General features: G+C 40.5%; 2 protein-coding genes across 4 annotated transcripts; one reads left to right on the forward strand and one right to left on the reverse strand.

The window, feature by feature from the left end:
- Positions 1 to 160: 160 nt before the first annotated feature.
- Positions 161 to 21,811, reverse strand: LOC135475260 (probable tubulin polyglutamylase TTLL9). 3 transcript variants are annotated; one of them, XM_064755089.1, is made up of 14 exons: positions 21,731 to 21,811; positions 18,306 to 18,384; positions 17,629 to 17,715; positions 14,950 to 15,061; positions 12,768 to 12,853; positions 12,542 to 12,575; positions 11,915 to 12,049; positions 11,108 to 11,239; positions 9,494 to 9,581; positions 8,048 to 8,169; positions 7,018 to 7,151; positions 3,515 to 3,628; positions 2,897 to 3,021; positions 161 to 505 (listed from the first exon to the last, which is right to left on the reverse strand). In XM_064755089.1, the coding sequence occupies exons 2-14, from the start codon at positions 18,338 to 18,340 to the stop codon at positions 438 to 440; spliced, it is 1,272 nt and encodes a 423-aa protein (XP_064611159.1). In that variant the 5' UTR covers positions 18,341 to 18,384; positions 21,731 to 21,811; the 3' UTR covers positions 161 to 437. The 3 variants fall into 3 exon arrangements, with proteins under 3 accessions (XP_064611159.1, XP_064611161.1, XP_064611162.1); XM_064755091.1 differs by lacking the exon at positions 21,731 to 21,811 and adding an exon at positions 21,699 to 21,717; XM_064755092.1 differs by lacking the exon at positions 21,731 to 21,811 and having other exon boundaries at positions 18,281 to 18,384.
- Positions 21,812 to 21,828: 17 nt separating this feature from the next.
- On the forward strand, positions 21,829 to 24,246 carry LOC135475261 (transmembrane protein 70 homolog, mitochondrial-like). Its single transcript, XM_064755093.1, has 2 exons — positions 21,829 to 21,948; positions 23,200 to 24,246. The coding sequence occupies exons 1-2, from the start codon at positions 21,889 to 21,891 to the stop codon at positions 23,890 to 23,892; spliced, it is 753 nt and encodes a 250-aa protein (XP_064611163.1). The 5' UTR covers positions 21,829 to 21,888; the 3' UTR covers positions 23,893 to 24,246.
- The last annotated feature ends 1,927 nt before the right edge of the window (positions 24,247 to 26,173 follow it).

Here is a 26,173-nt window from a genome sequence, read left to right on the forward strand (position 1 = left end):
TCATGTCATGTCTCATCAGTAACTTGTATTTTGCTTTACAGGCAGAATTAATCACCTGTTTTCAATGTCTGAGGAATGTATAAAAATAAAAGTGAATAAAGCACAGATAAAAGACAGACTTTTTTTTTTTTTCCAATTTCAGATTTTTTTATTGACACACCCAAGAAACAAAAAGTAAGGTGTTATCTTACATGGAATTAGTGCTGGGTCGACAGAAACCAGAAGGGTTGGATTATTTTGTTATTCATAAGCAAACAGTAAATGTAAACATGACCATAAACAGCCTTAAAGTCTCCTTCCTATCACAAAAAGAATGTCTTTGGTATAGAGCGATGACATTTGTTGGATAACCCCACATGGAGTATTGCATAGATCCAACAAAACGCGTACCCCTGCAGGGACGTACATGTAGCAAACGTCAGTTTTAGCCTGTGGTATTAACACTTCTTAAACTGTGCCATCCTGAAAACATGTTCTAAGCTGGCCTTCCTGTTGTTGTAAGAACCTACAAAGACACATGCAGCAGACTAAACAACCATGTCTAACATGATGGTTTACACTACATGTACACAGGGGTATACCTTTACCGAACATGCCCCTGAACAAAAGAAGAAATGAAGACTGATTAACAATGCCATGCACATAATAAGATTCAACCATACATTTGTGAATTGGCATTATTTGAGCCATACAATGGTGATAGCTTCATTTGGGTAAAACTGTGGTGAGTTAGCTTTATTTCAGCCGTAAGGTGGTAAATTTGCCATATGTCAGCCATACAATAGCGAGTTAGTTATTTGGTGTTTTACGCTGTAAGAATATTTCACTTTTACAATGGTGGCCGGCAATATGGTGGGAAGAAACCCGGCAGAGCTCGTTCAACACCCATGATCATCTGCAGGTTACTGGAAGACCATCCCACGTACAGCCCGACAGGAAGCCAGCATGAGCTGGACTTGAACTCACAGTGACTGCACTGGTGAGAGGCTCCTGGGTCATTGCGCCTCACCAATGGCAAGTAGCTGTATTCCAGTCAAACTGTGATGAGTTGGCTCTATTTCAGCCATACACTGATGAGTTGACTCTATTTCAGCCATACTGTGGTGAGTTAGCTTTACTCTAGCCATACTGTAGTGAGTTAGCTTTACTCCAGTCATACTGTAGTGAGTTAGCTTTACTCCAGCCATATTGTGGTAAGCTTTACTCCAGCAATACTGTAGTGAGTTAGCTTTACTCCAGCCATACTGTAGTGAATTAGCTTTACTCCAGCCATACTGTAGTGAGTTAGCTTTACTCCAGTCATACTGTAGTGAATTAGCTTTGCTCTAGCTATACTGTAGTGAGTTAGCTTTACTCCGGCTACACTGTAGTGAGTTAGCTTTACTCCAGCCATACTGTAGTGAATTAGCTTTACTCCAGCTATACTGTAGTGAGTTAGCTTTACTCTAGCCATACTGTAGTGAGTTAGCTTTACTCCAGCCATACTGTGGTGAGTTAGCTTTACGCCAGCCATGTTGTGGTGAGTTAGCTTTACTCCAGCAATGCTGTAGTGAGTTAGCTTTACTCCAGCCATACTGTAGTGAGTTAGCTTTACTCCAGCCATACTGTAGTGAGTTAGCTTTACTCCAATCATACTGTAGTGAGTTAGCTTTGCTCTAGCTATACTGTAGTGAGTTAGCTTTACTCCGGCTACACTGTAGTGAGTTAGCTTTACTCCAGCCATACTGTACTGAATTAGCTTTACTCCAGCTAACCTGTAGTGAGTTAGCTTTACTCCAGCCATACTGTAGTGAGTTAGCTTTGCTCCAGCCATACTGTAGTGAGTTAGCTTTACTCCAGCCATACTGTAGTGAATTAGCTTTACTCCAGCCATACTGTAGTGAGTTAGCTTTACTCCAGCTATACTGTAGTGAGTTAGCTTTACTCCAACCATACTGTGGTGAGTTAGCTTTACTCCAGCCATACTGTAGTGAGTCAGCTTTATGTCAGCCATGTTGTGGTGAGTTAGCTTTACTCCAGCAATGCTGTAGTGAGTTAGCTTTACTCCAGCCATACTGTAGTGAATTAGCTTTACTCCAGGTATACTGTAGTGAGTTAGCTTTACTCCAGTCATACTGTAGTGAGTTAGCTTTGCTCTAGCTATACTGTAGTGAGTTAGCTTTACTCCAGCTACACGATAGTGAATTAGCTTTACTCCAGCCATACTGTAGTAAGTTAGCTTTACTCCAGCTATACTGTAGTGAGTTAGCTTTACTCCAACCATACTGTAGTGAGTTAGCTTTGCTCTAGCTATACTGTAGTGAGTTAGCTTTACTCCAGCTACACTGTAGTGAGTTAGCTTTACTCCAGCCATACTGTAGTGAGTTAGCTTTACTCCAGCTATACTATACTGAGTTAACTTTACTCCAACTATGCTGCACTGAGTTGGCTTTACTTCAGTCATACTGTAGTGAGTTAGCTATATTTCAGCCATACACTGGTGAGACAAATTTATTTCAGTCATACTGTAGTGAGTTAGCTTTACACCAGCCATGTTGTGGTGAGTTAGCTTTACTCCAGCCATACTGTAGTGAGTTAGCTTTACGCCAGCCATGTTGTGGTGAGTTTTTTTTTTTTTTTTTTTTTGATTGGTGTTTTACGCCGTACTCAAACCCGGGGGAAACCCACGACCATCCGCAGGTTGCTGACAGACCTTCTCACGTACGGCCGGAGAGGAAGCCAGCATGAGCTGGACTTGAACTCACAGCGACCGCATTGGTGAGAGACTCCTGGGTCATTACGCTGCGCTAGCGCTTTAACCGACTGAGACACGGAGGCCCCTGTTGTGGTGAGTTAGCTTTACTCCAGCCATACACTGATCAGTTACACGTAGCTTTTAATATATTGCCATACTGACCTAGGAATGAGTTGGTGTCTGAGCTGCGCACGCTAAGGCCATCAGACTCCTCCTCATCCACAAACACTGGCCCCTCATCCCACAGCAGGTCAAACCCTCCCACTCGTTTCTCCCTGCCTGTCAACCTGAAGTCAACAGCACACAACTTATAGTAATATCTGCTGTTACATCAGAGACAGACAATGGTTTGGTTACAGATTTAGTTTTAGACAAACTTGCAAATACTAAAATAGATCAAAAGGGGACAACAAAACAGTCTCACTAAATCACCATCCAGAAGGTCAATACTCTAGCACAACTAACATACAAAACTGTATTTCACTACCAAAGCTATTAGCATTTGGATAGGGGTAAATGTAACTGCCAAGGTATATAGCGAAGGAACTGACCTTCGCTGATCACGGTACCAAGAAGGCAAGTGACCACCTCACACTACCTAAGAGGACACGAGTTGCACAAGGTCATTACTGTGACAAGTTAGGATCAGATACCCAAGCAAACATGTTTTGTAAAAAGTGGCCAGCCAAACAAGTAACTATCAGAGTAGGTCATTACTCCACCAAACAGCTATTGCAAAACAGATCATATCACGGCACAGAGAAAGTATCAATAACATACCTGTTGTCTAAATCCAGAACGTTGAGAACGTCATTGAGCAGACCAAACTTGAGGTCATAATCATCTTTGCTGCTGGCTGTCAGAGACGGCGAGGAGTTGATTTCAATCAGCCACCTGTCAAACATGGTCAACAACACTCACTATACTTCATATATAGCAGGGTAATGGTTATTTAATGTCCAGATTTATACAAGGGAAGGAAATAAATACATGCCTGGATTTAATAGAAAATAATACTTTGACACACATGCCAGCAGACCACATACGTGAACAACTAGATGCACTTTTCAGACCAGATGCACATGTTGATTACAAGACACCAGGGACCTTATCATAGCCACATGTAGCACAATAAGCCAGGTGTATCAGTGAGAGCCACATGTGTAGCAAGATGAGCCAGATGTATCAGTGAGAGCCACATGTGTAGCAAGATGAGCCAGATGTATCAGTTAGAACCACATATGGGTAGCAAGATGAGCCAGATGTATCAGTGAGAGCCACATATGGGTAGCAAGATGAGCCAGATGTATCAGTGAGAGCCACATATGGGTAGCAAGATGAACCAGTGAGATCCATGTACATGTACCCAGATGAATCAGTGAGAACCACATACATGTCACAAGATCAACCAGTGAGAATCATATATGCAGCAAGATGAGCTGGGTCAACCAGTGAGAACAACATACATGTTGCAAGATGAGCTGGATTAACCAGTGAGAACCACATACAAGTAGCAAGATGAACAAGTGAGAACCACACACCTTACAAGATGAACCAGAGAAAACCACATACAAGTAACAAGATGAAGCAGTGAGAACAACACACATGCAGCAAAATGAGCTGGGTCAACCAGTGAGAACAACACACATGCAGCAAGATGACGTAGGTCAACCAGTAAGAACCACATACATGCAGCAAGATGAGCTGGGTCAACCAGTGAGAACCACATACATGCAGCAAGATGAGCTGGGTCAACCAGTGAGAACCACATACATGCAGCAAGATGAGCTGGGTCAACCAGTGAGAACCACATACATGTTGCAAGATGAACCAGTGAGAACCACATGCATGCAGCAAGATGAGCTGGGTCTACCAGTCAGAACCACACACATGTAGCAAGATGAGCTAGGTCAATCAGTGAGAACCACATACATGTTGCAAGATGAGCTGGGTCAACCAGTGAGAACCACATACATGTTGCAAGATGATCCAGTGAGAACCACATGCATGCAGCAAAGATGAGCTTGGTCAACCAGTGAGAACCACATACATGCAGCAAGAAGAGCTGGGTCAACCAGTAAGAACCACACACATGTAGCAAAATGAGCTGGGTCAACCAGTGAGAACCACATACATGTAGCAAGAAGAGCTGGGTCAGCCAATCAGAACCACACACATGTAGCAAGATGAACCAGGTCAATCAGTGAGAACCACATACATGTTGCAAAATGAGCTGGGTCAACCACTGGGAACCACATACATGTTGCAAGATGAACCAGTGAGAACCACATATATGCAGCAAAATGAGCTGGGTCAACCAGTGAGAACCACACATGTAGCAAGATTAGCTGGGTCAACAAGTGAGAATCACATGCATTCAGCAAGATGAGCTGAGTCAACCAGTGAGAATCACATACATGGTGCAAGACCAACTGATGAGAACCACATACTTGTAGCAAGATGAGCTGGGTCAACCAGTGAGAACAACATACATGCAGCAAGATGAGCTGGGTCAACCAGTGAGAACCACAAACATGTAGCAAAATGAACCAATGAGAACATACAAGTTGCAAGATTAACCAGTGAGAGCCATATACATGTAGCAAGATGAGCTGGGTCTACCAGTGAGAACCACATACATGTAGCAAGATAAGCTAGTTCAACCAGAGGGAACAACATACATGTAGCAAGATGAGCTGGGTCAACCAGTGAGCACAATACACATATAGCAAGATGAGCTGGTTCAACCAGTGAGAACCACATACATGTAGCAAGATGAGCTGGGTCAACCAGTGAGTACTACATGCATGCAGCAAGATGAGCTGGGTCAACCAGTGAGAACAACATACATGTAGCAAGATGAGCTGGTCAACCAGTAAGAACCACATACATGCAGCAAGATGAGCTGGGTCAACCAGTGAGAACAACATACATGTAGCAAGATGAGCTGGGTCACCAGTGAAAACAATATACACACAGCAAGATCAACCAGTGAGAACCACATATATGCAGCAAAGATGAGCTGGGTCAACCAGTGAAAAACACACACATGTTGCAAGATCAACCTGTGAGAACCACATAGATGTAGCAAGATGAGCTGGGTCAACCAGTGAAAACCCCACACATGTTGCAAGATCAACCTGTGAGAACCACATAGATGTAGCAAGATGAGCTGGGTCAACCAGTGAAAACCACACACATGTTGCAAGATCAACCTGTGAGAACCACATAGATGTAGTAAGATGATCTGGGTCAACCACTGAGAACCACATTCATGCAGTAAGATGAGCTGGGTCAGCCAGTCAGTACCACATACATGTAGCAAGATGAACCAGTGAGAACCACATACATGTAGCAAGATGAGCTGGGTCAACCAGTGAGAACCACATACATGTAGCAAGATCAGAGAGTTCAACCAGAGGGAACAACATACATGTAGCAAGATGAGCTGGGTCTACCAGTGAGAACCACATACATGTAGCAAGATGAGCTGGGTCAACCAGTGAGTGCCACATGCATGCAGCAAGATGAGCTGGGTCAACCAGTGAGAACAACATACATGTAGCAAGATGAGCTGGTTAACCAGTAAGAACCACATACATGCAGCAAGATGAGCTGGGTCAACCAGTGAGAACAACATACATGTAGCAAGATGAGCTGGGTCACCAGTGAAAACAATATACATATAGCAAGATCAACCAGTAAGAGCCACATACATGCGGCAAAGATGGGCTGGGTCAACCAGTGAAAACCACACACATGTTGCAAGATCAACCTGTGAGAACCACATAGATGTAGCAAAATGAGCTGGGTCAACCAGTGAAAACCACACACATGTTGCAAGATCAACCTGTGAGAACCACATAGATGTAGCAAGATGAGCTGGGTCAACCAGTGAAAACCACACACATGTTGCAAGATCAACCTGTGAGAACCACATAGATGTAGTAAGATGAGCTGGGTCAACCATTGAGAACCTCATAGATGTAGCAAGATGATCTGGGTCAACCACTGAAAACCACATTCATGCAGTAAGATGAGCTGGGTCAGCCAGTCAGTACCACATACATGTAGCAAGATGAACCAGTGAGAACCACATACATGTAGCAAGATGAGCTGGGTCAACCAGTGAGAATCACACACATGTAGCAAGATGAACCAATGAGAACAACATACATGTACATGCATTATTATAACAAGTCAATAAGGTATGAGTTTCATCTATGGAGAACAGTCAGACAATACAGAAAATCAACAGCACTGTAAAATAACACAATACTTACGGTTTTAAGTCTTCATCAAGGAGGATGTCGTAGCCATATAGCTCAAAGCAGTGTTTGTCATTTATCATGACTCTCTGCACACTCTGCAAACTCATGATAAATATCTCATCCATCAGTCTAAAACAGTTCTTCACCTGAAGCAAAAACACAGCGTCTTATACTCAACATTTAAATGGCATTTTTGTAGTTAAGCTGAGCTAAACTGTTGACACAATAACACATTGTAAAAGAAAAGGCCAACATCCATTGAAACCACTTTTTTCTGATATTCAGTGACCTGGCCTTGTATTGAGTCCAAGACTTTTAGTTTCAATAGCCTGGCCTTGCTTGGGGACTAAGATTTTTGTGTTTAAATAACCTGGCCTTGCATAGAGACCAAGATTTCAGAGTTTCAAAAGCCTGGCCTTGTATGGAGACCAAGTTTTTTTCTGTTTAAATAACTTGGCCTTGCACAGAGATCAAGGTATTTCAGTTTCAATAACCTGGTCTTGCATGGGGACCAAGCTTTTTGAGATTCAATAACCTGGTATTGCATGGAAACCAAGCTTTTTGAGATTTAATAACCTGGCCATGCATGAAGACCAAGGTTTTTGATACTGAATAACATGGCTCTGGAGAGACCAAGCTTTTTGAGATTCAGACACCTGGCCTTGCATGTAGACCAAGGTTTTTGAGACTCAAAATAGTCAGCAAATAACTTTTGCAATTTTATTTTTTATGCATTTAATCCAAGATTTTAGCCAACTGGATTGGTATCTTGATTTCTACAGATCACCCAAATATCTGAAAAAATTATCTTGTCCAATCAGAAAAATCAATGTCCTTGGCCCTTGCTCTAGTTTACTCTGGCAAGGTCTGAGACTTCTGTGTTATGCACAGATAGGTGCAATTTGTGTTTCACAGAATTGTTGAAGAAATGGTGGCAGTGACATGAAGCGAGCTTGATTTGAGCACGTGCGGTAAGGAATATGCATCTAAGCTTGCCATCTGACACAAATGTAAAAGATGAGAGTTTTTGGTACAAACTCACGGCCTCAAGTCCGTGTTTAGCACGGAGGTACTGTCGGAGTTGCTGGGCTGACCACTTACAGCCCTTCTCAGGGTCATAGTCTGGGGCTGTCTTCTGTACAGCCACATTTGTCAGGTGAATGTCTTTTGTAAAGTTAAGGACAGGACACTGCGTTGTTTTTGAGATTTTATTTTATTATTGATGTCATGCATTGGCAGGGGTAATAAGTGAATTTCAAGTTTATGGTGGTGTCCCTTGCATCATGATGTCCTTGCTTTATGTCAAACAAGGGCAAATCATTGAGTTTAATTATGGCGAGTATTTGTGATATACTGAACAATATCCACAAATGGTGACATCAATTTATTGAAATGCGTAAAAAAAATCCAGTTTGCAGGAAATGAAAGCCATGTATTACAGACAATATTAATGAATACCCACCAGTGTGAAAATGCATTGGTTAGCCCTCCCATACCATAAAGTGAAGGAAGGTATGTCACCATAAACTACTGTATTTGATCTAAAAGTTCTCTTTCATGCTAGAAAAATGTTTTTGTTTGGAAAGCGGGATGATATCCTAGTAGAACTTAGAAATGGTAGTAATCCTACCAAGGATCTCATCTGTAGGAGGCACAAGAATGCCAAACTTCAGCTGAATACACAAAGCACACAGAGAATCAGTGATGGAACATCCCCCTTATGTCATTGTGCCTTACATGCATGTAATTCTTCAGGTCAATACATGCTGTACTTTTTCAGATACCACCCCTAACACTTTATTTCAATATTTCTAATAATTCTAATGCATAATACACAAAGTCAGCAATTTGGTAATTTAGGGTACTTAATATGCACATAATGATGGAATGTCCCCCTCCTGTTATTGTGATCTACAGGTGTACAAACCCTAAGCTCAACACATGCAGTACTTTTTGAGATTTCACCCCAAACATTTTGTTTAACATGGATTCTAATACACAATACACTAAGTTAGGAAATCAGTAATTTATGATATCTAATATATACAGAATGAATCAACTCTGGTATATCGCCCTCGTGTTAATGTGCTTAACATGTGTGCAAACCCTCATCCCAATACCTGCAGTGCTTTTAAAGACACCACTCCACATTTTGTTTAACATTGCTTTCCCTTTTATTGGACACCAACGTTGACCCTCATGTTATGACATAAGCTGTGCCTGAACTTTGCACAGGTGAGCTAAAAATGTGAGTTTCGCCTCCAAAGTGTAATATTTTATGAACCTTATTTCGCTCTAAAAATGTATTTTTTACATGCAGTTTAGAAAGTATTCTAACAAATGTTAAAGTTTTCTGAAACTGTGGAGCAGACAACCAACAACTCTACAAATACAAATATTTCTACATCAATACTGAAATTGATTAAACCAAAAAAACTCATGTAACTCCTAGAGACAAGAAGTACATGACATCAGCACAGAAGGATACAAGTGTCATCTATGGAGTTCAGGGAGAAGCGAGTATTTGAAAACCGGGCAAATCCACTTCTGTAAAGCCAAGCCTTCAGAGGTGAGTACTGCAAAGGGAAAATAATGATTGATTCATGGGTTAGGATTTAACATCACACTCAACAACATTTCACTCATCAGACAGCAGCACTGACACCATCATCAACTCTTCACTTGATTCATGGGTTAGGATTTAACACCACACTCAACAACATTTCACTCATCAGACAGCATTGACACCATCATCAACTCTTCACTTGTTTCATGGGTTAGGATTTAACACCACACTCAACAACATTTCACTCATCAGACAGCAGCATTGACGCCATCATCAACTCTTCACTTGTTTCATGCGTTAGGATTTAACACCACACTCAACAACATTTCACTCATCAGACAGCATTGACACCATCATCAACTCTTTACTTGATTCATGGGTTAGGATTTAACACCACACTCAACAACATTTCACTCATCAGACAGCAGCACTGACACCATCATCAACTCTTCACTTGATTCATGGGTTAGGATTTAACACCACACTCAACAACATTTCACTCATCAGACAGCATTGACACCATCATCAACTCTTCACTTGTTTCATGGGTTAGGATTTAACATCACACTCAACAACATTTCACTCATCAGACAGCATTGACGCCATCATCAACTCTTCACTTGATTCATGGGTTAAGATTTAACACGACACTCAACAACATTTCACTCATCAGACAGCATTGACGTCATCATCAACTCTTCACTTGATTCATGGGTTAGGATTTAACACCACACTCAACAACATTTCACTCATCAGACAGCATTGACACCATCATCAACTCTTCACTTGATTCATGGGTTAGGATTTAACACCACACTCAACAACATTTCACTCATCAGACAGCAGCATTGACGCCATCATCAACTCTTCACTTGATTCATGGGTTAGGATTTAACACCACACTCAACAACATTTCACTCATCAGACAGCATTGACGCCATCATCAACTCTTCACTTGATTCATGGGTTAGGATTTAACACCACACTCAACAACATTTCACTCATCAGACAGCATTGACACCATCATCAACTCTTCACTTGTTTCATGGGTTAAGATTTAACACCACACTCAACAACATTTCACTCATCAAACAGCATTGACGCCATCATCAACTCTTCACTTGCTTCATGGGTTAGGATTTAACACCACACTCAACAACAATTCACTCATCAGACAGCACTGACATCATCATCAACTCTTCACTTACTGAAAGATTTACTTGCCCAGACTTCGCATTTAATGAGAAGTATTTAACTTTGAAAACAGGCATTAATTATTACCTGTGGTGATAACAATTACAGTCTCAGTTAAGGTTATCAAAAAATTTAAGGACAGAAAATGTACTATTAATTCTAAGATTCACCAGAATGGAGCCTGCTGAAAGAGAGGCTGAAGCAGCTGTCTTTAAATTCCAGTAAGACTTCCACCAGCTACTGTTAATTCATTGTTCTGCTCAACACATTGTTTGTCATTGTTAAATGAGACATATGACAAAAAAACTAAACAAGGCAATATATTTCACTTAGCCGACTTACAGATTGGACAAGAACGTAGACTCTAATGTCAAATTTCCTTCCCCCGATGAGGTAAGGTCGCTCTATGTACCGCTGCACCACATACGTCTCGGGACCCTCCTTGTTGGGATCTATTTGAGGATTATACTGACCCTTCATATCAAAACAATAAACACAATAAAGTCAGGCTAAACAAGCATTCTGGAAGTACTGCATACTTGTCCCCTAATGGTTTTTATCCATCAGAATAATAGCTACTAGTTATGTCATCAAGTCCATATCAGATCAAAACTGACCATATTTTGTTGGAAATGGGCAAAACAGTCTGACACTCAAACATGACCTCTAACTTCTTAAGGTCAAGTCATGTACCAAGTTTCAATTTTCAACACTAAAAACTATTTTGAAAAAAGTGTAAAAAACTGTAAAGTTCGAATTTTGACAAAATCAGCCTGACTGTCCAAAATGGATGTAGGGGTCCAAAACTGGAGCTTCATCTGCAGCTTATTATGGTGAACCAAGTACTAAGTTTCAATTCAATGTCATGAAAAAACTATTAAAAGTGGCGTAATGGAATGACAGAAGAATCGCAAACTTACAGTACCCCCTATCTGCTCTCCCCTCCCCCCTTCCCAGCCAGGCACACATAGGGGACTAATAAATCATTGTACCTGGGAAACGACAGTCGAAGCAGAGTAAGGAGTAAGCTGGAACTGACCACAGACTCAACGGTCAAGTGCTTTTAATATGTTGAGAAAAAAAACCTTAGCTGACTGGAGATTATGAATCAATACACAACTAGTAGCAATAATTATGAAAACTATGTACCTTTTTCCAGTCTGTTATATCTTTAAGTTTCCTGAAGAGAAAGATGCCCTTCCCTTGTGATTTGGCCACAGGCTTCATGATCCAGACTGTGCCTGGACTCCTTCTGAATTCCTCCACAAAGATGTGGTACTCTGACTGTACAGGCAAACACAGGGAAAAGTGATCAAGAAGATTATACTGGAGAAAAAGGTGAAGAAACAAACTGTATCAGAGAAAAGACTGACGAGATTCTGGAGATTTGATTTTGACTCAGTGATGTTTTTCTGTGGAAAATCTGCAGTCATTAGGAGTCTCAATCTAAATTCTAGAATTTATTTTTGTATAATTTCAGTGTTTTAACTCAGGACAACAAAAAATCCTGGAATCAGACAAAAAACTGAAATTTTTACTTATACTTTTGGCATCCATTTTTAGGCCTGGATTAGAACAACTGATTGCAGCGAGAGCCACACTTTAGGATAAAGAGTATATCATATATTTATCGGTTTGCTCAGAAATACATAGCAATACATTCTATATGTAGTCATTTATTCATAACAATGGCTGTTTATAACTCACCAACTGAACAACCTACCTTTTATCACTGTACATAACAAGACCATTGGAGCCATCGTACTGGGTACTTACCGGGAGCTCATATGTCGAAGGGTAGAAATCACATCTTAAAATATGTTAAGAAATGTTATCCACAGTATAAATCCAACAAATAAATCACAAATTTCTTTAATATCACATTACCAAGTCAACTTTAAATGAAAAACACACAATTTCACTCTCATCCACCAAAGCATGAGAGTTGACATACATGGATCAATATCAGCATTAGGTTCTCAATAAACATGACAAAGGATACTTCTGAGCATCTAATTTATTCTGTTCTCTTTCCAGCTGCCTTTTCAAACGCTTCAAATTTTTCACCATTAAATTTTTTCTTGTGAGCTAAAAAAAAAAAAGTGGATGCATGAGTTTGCAATAAATATCTATAAACCTACCAATGGTCGTGGGTTTCCCACAGGCTCTGCACGCTTTCCTCCCACCATAATTTTTCAGTGTGACAATCAAATACCCAATGAATAGCTCTATCACCTACATTGTATGTAGTATGTGATTGTGTAGTCACATTATATGTCAAAATATTTCTGGAAATCTCAGAATGATCCAGTTGGTGAAGAGATGTTTTTCATGTTCTTTTTTTTTTCATGCGTACATGTATGATCAATTTTAAATATAGCTTTTCAAAGATCATACGCAATACCCCAAAAAGGTGGCAAATACAATACCATATGAGCTCATGTTTTGTTATCAGGATATTTTTATCAGCAATGTTCCAAGCATAAACACATAAAAATGAGAAATTAAAAAACTACAACTATAATTAAGCTTTTTAGCTTAAAGATTTGAATTAGGTTTTGTTGATGACTTTCATGGAACAAACATTAGTCATATGGTGTGAAAAGTGCCATAAAAGAAACATGTCTTATGGGTGCAAAGAAAAGAACGCCAAAAGGATTTTCCCATGATCGTGGTCAGGTTTATGGGTGTAAGAAATCAGAGTGCCTGGAGTAAACCAGAGTGCCTGGAGTAAACCTGAGTGCAGGGAGTAAACCAGAGTGCAGGGAGTAAACCTGAGTGCAGGGAGTAAACCAGAGTGCCTGGAGTGGAGTACCTTTACCAGCTACCTGACAAAACTCTTCATTGGGGTAAGAAACCAAAGTGCCTGGAGTAAACCAGTGCTTGGAGTACACGAAAGTGCCTGGGGTAAACCACTGACCTTTTCCAGCTACCTGACAAAACTCTTTATGGGTGTAAGAAACCAGGGTGCCTGGAATAAGCCACTGACCTTTTCCAGCTACCTGACAAATCTCTTTATGGGTGTAAGAAACCAGAGTGCCTAGAATAAACCACTGACCTTTTCCAGCTACCTGACAAATCTCTTTATGGGTGTAAGAAACCAGGGTGCCTGGAATAAACCACTGACCTTTTCCAGCTACCTGACAAATCTCTTTATGGGTGTAAGAAACCAGAATGCCTGGAATAAACCAATGACCTTTTCCAGCTACCTGACAAATCTCTATGGGTGTAAGAAACCAGAGTGTCTGGAATAAACCACTGATCTTTTCCAGCTACCTGACAAATCTCTTTATGGGTGTAAGAAACCAGGGTGCCTGGAATAAACCACTGACCTTTTCCAGCTACCTGACAAATCTCTTAATGGGTGTAAGAAACCAGGGTGCCTGGAATAAACCACTGACCTTTTTCAGCTACCTGACAAATCTCTTTATGGGTGTAAGAAACCAGGGTGCCTGGAATAAACCACTGACCTTTTTCAGCTACCTGACAAATCTCTATGGGTGTAAGAAACCACGGTGCCTGGAATAAACCACTGACCTTTTTCAGCTACCTGACAAATCTCTTTATGGGTGTAAGAAACCAGAGTGCCTGGAATAAACCACTGATCTTTTCCAGCTACCTGACAAATCTCTATGGGTGTAAGAAACCAGGGTGCCTAGAATAAATCATTGACCTTTTCCAGCTACCTGACAAATCTGTTCACATAAACCTACAGCTGAAACAGTAAGATCTGGGTTAAGGGCCTGATAGCAGTAGTGTGCCAGTGCTTTTACCATCTGAGCCGGTGAGGTCCCTGTATATAAACACACGCACAGAGATACCTAATGTCCCCAGTTGGGTCGTTCCAGCGAATTTAAAAATGGTATTTGCTGCTGCCTTGCTTAGCATTCAGCACTGAGGGGTTAGAACAAGGAAACAGGAGTAGTTTGCCGGTGTCAGTGTAATGTGACTGGGTGGGGTGTCATGCCTGGTGTCTTTGGCATGATACTTCAGTGGCGGCAGCACTTTGGCCACATGGGCTCGTCCTGCCACAAGAAAACCCAGTATATGTACCCGCATCTAATGACTCCTCATTGTCATATGAATGAAAAATTGTTAAGTATAACATTAAATTCCAAGTATAAATATACATATACATACATACTGGTATCAATGCACTTCAAATCTGATGTCAAACATCTCACCTCAAAGTGGTTCCTGAAATGGTTGAGTCGCACATGGTCTTCCAGGAACAGCCGGTCAAAATACTCCTTCATCCACCAGGCATCACACCAGTAAAAATCCCAGTCTCCCTCCCTGAAGGGCAAATCATTAATGGCACCAGAAATCCATGTCATATGCTGTGCTTGTGTTAGTCTAGTGTTGCAAGATCACCTAGTCTAGTGTTGTCACAAGTGACACATATTAATTTCCTCATTGGTTCTTTGCCAAGTTTCTTGATCATTCCTACTGAATGCTGACCTTGTTTTTCTAAATTGGTTTTCATAGGTATACATGTAAGTGCTCCTGTTTTCACATTAGAATGGAGACAACTTTCCGAGACCAGACACTACATGTACATGTTCAGCCTTTTCTATGCCTCCTATACTGGTCGGCTTGTATTCTTACCTCCTCAACTGACAGATGTTTGTCCATGTACAGATTCTGTACTCTACCGTTCATAGCTACAAGGTTGTTGGACAGTGTTGAAATGTGGGTTGCATAAGTTTTGAAGTGTGGATTAATTGTCTCATATTAATCTATCATGCATAGAGCCAACTCAAGTGCAAAAACAAAAGTAAAACAACGCAAATTACACCACAAAAATCAGTTTTTATCGAAAAAAGGGCCTCCGTGGCTCAGTTGGTTAGCGCGCCAGCACAACGTGTTGACCCAGCAGTCTCTCACCAATGAGGTCGCTGTGAGTTCAAGTCCAGCTCATGCTGGCTTCCTCTCCGGCCATACGTGGGAAGGTCTTCCAGCAATCTGCGGATGATCATGGGTTTCCCCCTGGTTTCCACCCACCATAATGCTGGCCGCCGTCATATAAATGAAATATTCTTGAGTACGGCATAAAACACCCATCAAATAAAAAAATAAATAAAAATTTATGGGAAAAACTTTGAAAAGACCATTGAGACCAAAGGCTAGTATATTACTAGAGGAGAGAGGATGATGGGTTAGATTCTGAACAAGGGCCACAAAAGACGATGCTGGGTTATGGTGTTTTCCACTCTGAAATCTGGGCTGAGGTCTCACAGTATACAGTGTACATGATCTCACATGGCAATAGTACAGATCCAGTGCCAAGTCACAAAACATATGAACATGGATAGCAAGCCACAAGATAAAGTATACTGCCAGAAAACTAATGCAAATAATATAATGCAGAAACAAGAACACAAAATAAAAAGAAAACAAGTATATACTGTACAAGGGCACAAACAAATTGAATAATGGCCTACAAGACTGGTGAAAAACGGTTATAAAGACAAACAAAATATAATAGGCCTACATACAATGCTCAGATTGTCTCAGTTTTGATGTGCGGATTGTCTCAGTTTTGATGTGTGGATTGTCTCAGTTTTGACATGTGGATTGTCTAAGTCTGATGTGTGGATTAATTGTTACAGTTTTACAGTGTAGATTGTCTCAGTTTTGATGTGTTGATTGTCTCAGTTTTGATGTGTGGATTGTCTCAATTTTGACGTGTGGACTGTATAAGTTTTGATGTGTGGATTGTCTAAGTTTTGATGCGTGGACTGTCTCAGTTTTGATGTGTGGATTGTCTCAGTTTTGATGTGTGGACTGCCTCAGTTTTGATGTGTGGATTGTCTCAGTTTTGATGTGGATTGTCTCAGTTTTGATGTGTGGATTTTCTCAGTTTTGATGTGTGGATTGTCTCAGTTTTGATGTGTGGACTGCCTCAGTTTTGATGTGTGGATTAATTGTTACAGTTTTGCAGTGCAGATTGTCTCAGTTTTGAAGTGTGGATTATCTAAGTTTTGATGTGTGGATTGTCTAAGATTTGATGTGTGGATTGTCTAAGTTTTGATGTATGGATTAAATGTTACAGTTTTGCAGTGTAGATTGTCTCAATTTTGAAGTGTGGATTGTCTTAGTTTTGATGTGTGGATTGTCTAAGTTTTGATGTGTGGATTGTCTAAGTTTTGACGTGTGGATTGTCCAAGTTTTGATGTGTGGATTGTCTCAATTTTGACGTCTGGATTGTCTAAGTTTTGTAGTGTGGATTGTCTCAGTTTTGATGTGTGGATTGTCTCAGTTTTGACGTGTGGATTGTCTCAGTTTTATGGTGTGGATTGTCTCAGTTTTGATGTGTGGACTGTCTAAGTTTTGATGTGTGGATTAATTGTTACAGTTTTGCAGTGTAAATTGTCTCAATTTTGAGGTGTGGATTGTCTAAGTTTTGATGTGTGGATTGTCTCAGTTTTGACATCTGGATTGTCTCAGTTTTGACGTGTGGATTGTCTCAGTTTTGAAGTGTGGATTGTCTAAAATTTGACTTGCAGATTGTCTCAGTCTTGATGTGTGGATTGTCTCAGTCTTGACGTGTGGATAGTCTAAGTTTCGATGTGTGAATTAATTGTTACAGTTTTGCAGTGTGGATTGTCTCAGTTTTGCAGTGTGGATTGTCTCAGTTTTGAAGTGTGGATTGTCTCAGTTTTGAACTGTGGATTGTGTCAGCTTTGATGTGTGAACGGTCTAAGTTTTGATGTGTGAATGGTCTAAGTTTTGATGTGTGGATTGTCTCAGTTTTGGTGTGTGGATTGTCTCAGTTTTGATGTGTTCAGCAACAATGAAAATATACTTCATCAATCCTGTATTTGTCACCTGTATATCAGCCAATAAACAATAAACCTTACCCTAATACTTCTTGCCATCCTGGTCTGGCTTTTAGAACATCTAGGATAGTGTTTTGTAGAGAGCATTTGAACCTTACTGTATTGTCGCTGGAAATGTAAAAATACAATTAAGCATTCATGAACGGTATTTAATACTTAGTAAACAATTAAATAACAACTTTTCTTTTTTAAGCCTTAGTCTATGAAGAGTATTGGATATTTTAAAATTCAATCACAAGCCCCACTATAAATAATTGTTTTTGGATACTATGCCAACAAATCAGGAGTACAAACCTAGAACATTCCAGATAAATATAACATTACAGTGGAGTAGTTTTGCTAAACATAGTATAGCACAATTAACAATACAGATGTTGCAGGCTGTGCTGTCCAAGCTTTCAGAAGACAACAATGTCTACCTCTATACACTTAGCTGAGTGTATGCTCACACTCTAGCAGGAGAACATGCAGCTAGATCACATTCCTTATCATCTGCCTTGGACATGACATAAAAAGTTTCTGAAAGCATGGAAATCACAATTTACGTCATATCTGTGCTACACTATAATTCCAGATCAGCTTAATCTGAATCAAATGATTTATTAATTGAGTTGCTTGCTATTTGTACATGTGGGTCTGTATTTCCTCACTGTCACTAAAAAATGTATGATACCTCTATTACGGGGTCGTTTTCTTACTTGGGACGAGTCTTTGGAAAAATAAATCGTGGCATTGTGCTTCCAGTCTGTTGTCCTACATCCTGAGATATTTACATGCCTGAAGGATAAGAAACATCACCACCAACATTTTTACACATTGCGGTAATGATTGATCTATTTGGATTATTTAAAACTGTATTCAGAAGTACATTATTTTTATGAGGGGAAACATATCTAAAGATTGACTGATTGATTGACTGACTGAGTGTGTTTAATATCCTGTTCAAAAATTTGTCACTGATAAGACAGCAGTCATGCTGATGGTTGGAGGAAACCTTGCACAGTTCTGGGGAAACTACCATATCTCACCATGCACTCTAGTTCAAACACATACAGATGCTGTAGGCCCTACTTTAATTTGAAACAACAAGGGCTGGATTCAAACATAACCTCCATTTGAGAACGGCATATGCTCTCTGGTGAAAATCTTATGAGCCATGCAGTGAATGTGCACAGGACCCTGTTTGCATAAAAGCACTGTATAAAAGTTAGCATTCTGTCTCTTCATCATAAAGGAAATAATGCCCATGATGCCAACAATGCCATCTGTCATATAACAGTACCTGCACCATCACAAAAATGCTACCTGTCATATAACAGTACTGCACCGTCACAACAATGCTACCTGTCATATAACAGTACCTGCACCGTCACAAAAATGCTACCTGTCATATAACAGTACCTGCACCGTCATAACAATTCTACCTGTCATATAACAGTACCTGCACTGTCACAACAATGCTACCTGTCATACAACAGTACCTGCACCGTCACAACAATGCTACCTGTCATACAACAGTACCTGCACCATCACAACAATGCTACCTGTCGTACAACAGTACCTGCACTGTCACAACAATGCTACCTGTCATACAACAGTACCTGCACCGTCATAACAATGATACCTGTCATATAACAGTACCTGCACCGTCACAACAATGCTACCTGTCATACAACAGTACCTGCACCATTACAACAATGCCACCTTTCATACAACAGTACCTGCACCGTCACAACAATACTACCTGTCATACAACAGTAATTGCACTGTCACAAAAATGCTATCTGTCATATAACAGTACCTGCACCGTCACAACAATGCTACCTGTCATATAACAGTACCTGCACCGTCACAACAATGCTACCTGTCATATAACAGTACCCTGCACCGTCACAACAATGCTACCTGTCATATAACAGTACCTGCCACTGTCACAACAATGCTACCTGTCATATAACAGTACCTGCACCGTCACAACAATGCCACCTATCATATAACAGTACCTGCACCGTCACAACAATGCCACCTGTCACATAACAGTACCTGCACCGTCACAACAATGCTACCTGTCATATAACAGTACCTGCACCGTCACAACAATGCTATCTGTCATATAACGGTACTGCACCGTCACAACAATGCTACCTGTCATATAACGTACCTGCACCGTCACAAACAATGCTACCTGTCATATAACGGTACTGCACCGTCACAACAATGCTACCTGTCCTATATAACGGTACTGCACCGTCACAACAATGCTACCTGTCATATAACGGTACCTGCACAGTCACAAAAATGCTACCTGTCATATAATGGTACCTGCATCGTCACAACAATGCTACCTGTCATATAACGGTACCTGCACCATCACAACAATGCTACCTGTCATATAACAGTACCTGCACCGTCACACATCAATGTTGGGACGGATAAAAAGTGTCTGTCTGTACTTGCAGTTGACTGAAATGCTCATCTGGGCCAGATGTCACCTCTTCTGGTTGCTAGTAAATCCAACAAAGCCCAAAACTACATGGCCATCGCTGCTAGGCACATAACCCAACCTACATGTTGCTCCCACAATTTTTTTATACCCACACCGCCTTGCGAGAAAATCATTTGGTTGCTCTCGGATCCTTCCAAAGTCAACAACAACAAACCCATGAAACATCAGTTCTTTACATCAGAAATACCCGAGAGGAACTGAATGAAGAGGGGACATCTGGCCCAGATGAGAATTTTGGTCAACTACCAGTACGGACAGACACTTTTTATCCATCCCAACATCAATGTATGATGGACAACACGTCAAGTAGGTATGGTGATATGACAGGCAGCATTGTTGGCATCAGGGCTGTTATCCTTTAGGATGAATAGACAGCCTGTCAGAGCTAGATAAAAGTATGCCTTTAGGGTTATATATCCTTTAGGATGAAGAGACGGACCGTCAGAGCTATATAAAAGCATGCCTTTAGGGTTATGTCACAGGTAGCACTGTTGCCATCAGGGCTGTTACCACACTCTTGATTTATTTATTTGAGCTGTACTTATTGAGAATATTTCACTTATGTGACGGCAGCCTGGGGGAAACCCACGATCACCCACAGGTTGCTGGCAGACCTTCCCATGTACAGCCAGAGAGAAGCCAGCATGAGCCCGACTTAAGCTCATAGCCACCACACTGGTGAGAGGCTCCTGGGTCATTGCGCAGTGCTAACACGCTAACCACCTCAGCCACCTCAGCCCACATACTCTCTTGAGAACAAAGCTGTCAATTCACAATCATATATTATAATGTCATTATAAATACAAAGTAATGATGAAAAAATGACATGAATTCCCCACCATATTTAATTTGTATAAATTTCACCTATGTATAAATAAATTTATCAACTGTTATGAAGCTATCAGATCAAATTTATGTTAATACAATTGAGAAGTGAATAAACAACCGGCATCAAACTGCGCACACCTTTCAGAAATTTTCAGAAAACATTTCCATCTGGATTATAATATTAACAACATGTTATGAAACTGCGAAGAAACTGGCTGTGAACTTTAAATATTGGGAAAGGTGTTGTTTACCAGGATGGCAGCGATCTCTGTGTATCAGTAAGTATAAGTCTAATAGTATGCTAAGAATACATGCTAAAAATCAGCCGTATGCCAAACTGCATACAGGTTAGCTTACTTTTTAACCAGTGTATACTCCATCATCTGTGATATTCGATGGTGACTGGTGTAAATGTGTACAAAAAAAAAATGAGAAAAGTTCTTCACCTTGACAATTATCCTGGGATTTTTTTTAGAATTTTTTTTAGAATTTTTTTTAGATATTTTTTTTATAGGTATCTCTACGTGTTGAGGCGTGACACATTTGATTAGTGTAACTGTTGAAGGCTGCCGTTTTTCTCATTGAGCAATACTAATCTTTTACAAGTGTGTGATTAGTGAAATGGTAGAACACGGGGTCCAGTTCACGTTACACGTAGCTTTGCTGGTTAGAGCCAGTTGACGTGCATTACGGGTGCTCTAAAGTTGTTCTAGTTAAACAACACGCCGAACATCCTAAACAATGAAAAATTACTTACTTCTCTTTCAATACATTAAAACAAACGCTTACTTTTTACACATTAGCGGTGAAAGTTATAGAACCACCAGTTGCTAGGGAAGCTGTGCAAACTCCGAAAGACGTCAAGGATAGACGTAACTTACCGGAGAGAAAGAAGAGCTACAATCGTGCACATGTTCGCAGGTAGGCGGATGCAAACCAAGTGAATAATGCAACCAGTGCTCTGTAGATGGGGTTGGAATTTGCTAAAGACACGGCAGATCGCCAAGGTAATACTCTTTTAAAGTATTAACTTTATAATGAATTGTTTATTAATATGTAAGCAAGTCAGTGGAGTAGTGTGTTGTTGTTGTAACTTTTCATAAGCTACGCTCTTGGTAAATATTGAATCACAGAGCTAGTCTAAGCATCAGTTTTGTATGTACCAGTGACCATAGAGTGCATGAAACGCCAAATCTCGCTGTCAGTATGAATTTTCCGCAGTTGTAAAGACAAGGCTGATCCTTTTGTTAGTAAATGACCTCCTTGTCAGAGGTTTATTGTGAAAAAGCTGGTTCTTCAATGAATTAACTTGACAGCAGCCACAACTTTAGAATTCCTTTGAGAGCATCTGATAGTTTAGTTCACCTTCGCTGAGCAACAGCTAGTGCCTGAATGGGCTGTAAGGAGTATTTTATTGTCCATCACCTTCTTGGAACTTCTCAAAATATCGCGAATGATAGACTTAATTGTTCAATTCAGAAGTTCAGACGTCTGAGTTACTGTTACAAGATGGTTTACTGATGCTGGTTGTGGCATTATCACTCATGTCTACACTCAGAATGACTTAGGGAGTCAGTGCATACCATACATCAAGACGTGCTCTAGTAGGCAGAGATTGCTCTGATGTTAGGTTTGGCAAAATTGTTCTCATTCATGGATGGCTTCAAACCAGCATCAGAGCATGCTCAATTTACAAACCTGATGCTGTTGCCTTGGCAGTTTCTCACAGCATCTGAGACAAAAATTATTAATTAAATACGTCTCCATGGCCTAAAGTATGCAGCCACATACGTTTATCTTTTCATCTCTCAATTTATTGTCAGCACGTCGATCTTGTTATTTCCTAAGCTGCATGCAGCCGAGATTCCTTGGTGATGCTCAAAGCAAACGGCTGTGCTGACAGCCACGACATATTTGACAAGGGCAGGTAACTGCATTGATCAGGTTTTTGGGGCCAACCTTGGACAAACAGAAATTTTGCCAAACCTAAAATATGAGCAATCTCAGCCTAGGGTTTGAGTACTTGATCAGTCTCTTTGATTCTAAGACATGATTTATCCTAACATGAATTTCACGCCAGGAGTTCTTTGTGATGAGTGTAAGATCTCAGTTGATGCTATCTCTAATGTCGTTTTAACCCCCAATTTGTGATCAGCTTAGTTATGAATCATAAATAATCAGGGTGACTGTAGATACTGAGGTGTTAAGACGTTAATTGATTGAATTTTCTAATTTGGTGTATTTTTTTTCTTCTCCAGATTGGAACAAGCATTCTGTCTAGAGATGTCTGTTTTCACAGTACAAGATGTTCATTTGCTCTGAGGCTTGACACGGGTCAAGGTGGAGATAACTCTAATACTGCGTTTCCTCTTGGTCATGCTTTATCAAGGCATTACAGTAGTGAACCGCCAAAGTATTGGGACGATGTTAAGGGCTTGCCACAGATTGATCCTGAACGGGGGGAACTGGTGTATGTGGGCACCCTGGCTTTCATGGTTAAGGGTGTGAAGGCATTTTCAGTGAGCACAAGTGTACTAGCCTTGGGATTGCAGCCGTACCTCCTGTACCACTCTCAAGGCCACACAGCGGGAACTGTCCTTGCACTGGGGACAATCATGGGATTCTTCATCTTCTGTACTCCCCTGCTAATTCATTTCATCACAAAGAAATATGTCACTGACATGTATTATAAAGCAGACACTGGTGTTTTCACAGCTACAACATACAACCTTTTTGTGCAGCGCAAAAGGTGGACATTTACACCAGAGGATGTATCCGTGCCAACAGTACCAGGCATGTTTACAACGATTCACATCAAAGGGAAGCCACTCTTCGTGGACCAGTCTCTGTTTCGCAGCAAGCAGGCTTACATCAAGATGATGGGATATGATAAACCATTGGACTGGGAGATTCCCAATCCTGACAAGCAGGAGGAGGAAGACAAGCATTAATGGAGGTGCAGCAAAGTTTGTGTTCAGGTTATGGGATATGATAAGCAGTTAGACTGGGAGATTCCCCTTCCTGACAAAGGGCAGGAGGAAGACAAACATTAATGGAGGTGCAGCAAAGTTTGTCTTCAGATGGTGTATGTGTTCAGATTGTGTATGTGTTCAGAAGGTGTATGTGTTCGGATGGTGTATGTGTTCAGAGGTGTGTATGTGTTCAGAGGTGTGTATTATATAATAATGAAGATACATGTGGTGTTTTAATTTAGTGAAGAAGCTCTTGAACAATTGCTTACAGTGACTTGATTATAAATGAATCTATTGTAGTATGTATAGTACTGGCCTGTACTCATGCTATGCCCGTGGTTTTGCACATTAAACGAATATGTGTCGCATTTTGTTGTGGCTCTCATTATTGTACTGAGTTTTCTGGTAGTTTTCAGCCAAGAGACAAAACCTGGCATAAGCATGTTCATCCTTGCTTTTTCTGCCAGACAAACTACATACTGTTTTCACCTGAAGTTTGGTATGTAAAACGTATTTTCAGCAGCGTATAAAGGCCTTAAACACTGATACTTTTGATGCCAATATGCCCCATAAGGTGGATGGACTACTCAGAACCAAGCAACATGTGTCACCTGAAAAATGCTAATCATAACGCAAAATACATTAACTAAAGAAGCATGAAGTAATAAATCTCTTCTCACAGGTTACCATGGTTATAGTGTGACTGTACATGGTAAGATGCATAACACATACAACATAACATGAGCATAACATAAAGAAAAAATGAACGACGTAAGAAAACAAAAGTTATATCACAGTCAATTTTTATTATTTTTAGTGTCCACAGGCTCCTTTATAACTGTTTTCGTTCATTTTCGTGTTGATTGATATCCAGTATATAAATCATGAAGTGTTTTAAGACAGAGGCAGTACAGTGATAATGTTACATCAGGTTATTTGGTGATCTTCACAATGACAAACATATGCCATACATTTATACTTGTGGTAGTCGTACCAAAGACTTTAGAAATGACACTTGCTGCTGCCTCGTTTGGTGCTCGGCACTGAGAAGATAGAGCAAGGAAACATAACTGGTTGGCCCGGCGTCAGTATGTGACTGGGTGAGGTGTCATGTCTGGTGTCTTTGGCATGATACTTCAGTGGTGGCAGCACTTTGGCGGCATGGACTTGCCCTGCTATAAGGAGACATAATATACATACACACATCTTATGACTCCTTGTCATATGACTGAGAAATTGTTAAGTACGACATTAAACCCCAAGCATACAAACATTTATACCTGTACATACATCTGTGGTGTTTGCACTCATAAAACAGATCTGATTCTGAAAAAATCCCTGTGATTTTCTTCACAGTCTAGAAACTGCATAGATATGTGGTGTCAGTTATTGCCACTCTTGTCAATATATTAACAGTAAAAACAAATAGTTCATGTATTACCATAGGTCGTAGGATATTGCCGCAACTTCCTTACAATCTAATGTCATATCAATGTCTGGGTTTAGATTCCTATTTGATGAAGCGATTTTGAGCTTGACCCTAAAATCATAATCCAAATTAAGCTGTGACTATATGCATGAAATCGATACTATTATAAACCCTGATGTGGCAAACTTTTGAGTCCTTAACGACTTTGTGAAGTTGAGTGCTGCGCCCAGCTTCCTTTGCTGGATCTAACTGCCAATAGGCTTGTCTTGATATGGTGATCCTCCTCCTAAGATCTTCAACATATTTTGGGATCATGTTATGATTACAATGTTAGGAGTATATGGTAAATGACTTCAAGTTTTGGCCAGGACGACAGGTACCTGTAAATAGCTGCTTTTGCCCGATTCTGAGAATTCTATTGATCTTAAGACAGGTGTTTTGTGGTTAATTTAGGTGGGACGGTGACATCCCAGATTCTGAGAGTTCTATTGATCTTAAGACAGGTGTTTTGTGGTTAATTTAGGTGGGACGGTGACATCCCAGATTCTGAGAGTTCTATTGATCTTAAGACAGGTGTTTTGTGGTTAATTTAGGTGGGACGGTGACATCCCAGGTTCTGAGAGTTCTGTTGATCCTAAGACAGGTGTTTTGTGGTTAATTTAGGTGGGACGGTGACATCCCAGATTCTGAGAGTTCTATTGATCCTAAGACAGGTGTTTTGTGGTTAATTTAGGTGGGACGGTGACATCCCAGATTCTGAGAGTTCTTTTGATCTTAAGACAGGTGTTTTGTGGTTAATTTAGGTGGGACGGTGACATCCCAGATTCTGAG

The sequence above is a fragment of the Liolophura sinensis genome, chromosome 9, assembly GCF_032854445.1.
Source record: "Liolophura sinensis isolate JHLJ2023 chromosome 9, CUHK_Ljap_v2, whole genome shotgun sequence".
NCBI lineage: Eukaryota > Metazoa > Mollusca > Polyplacophora > Chitonida > Chitonidae > Liolophura > Liolophura sinensis.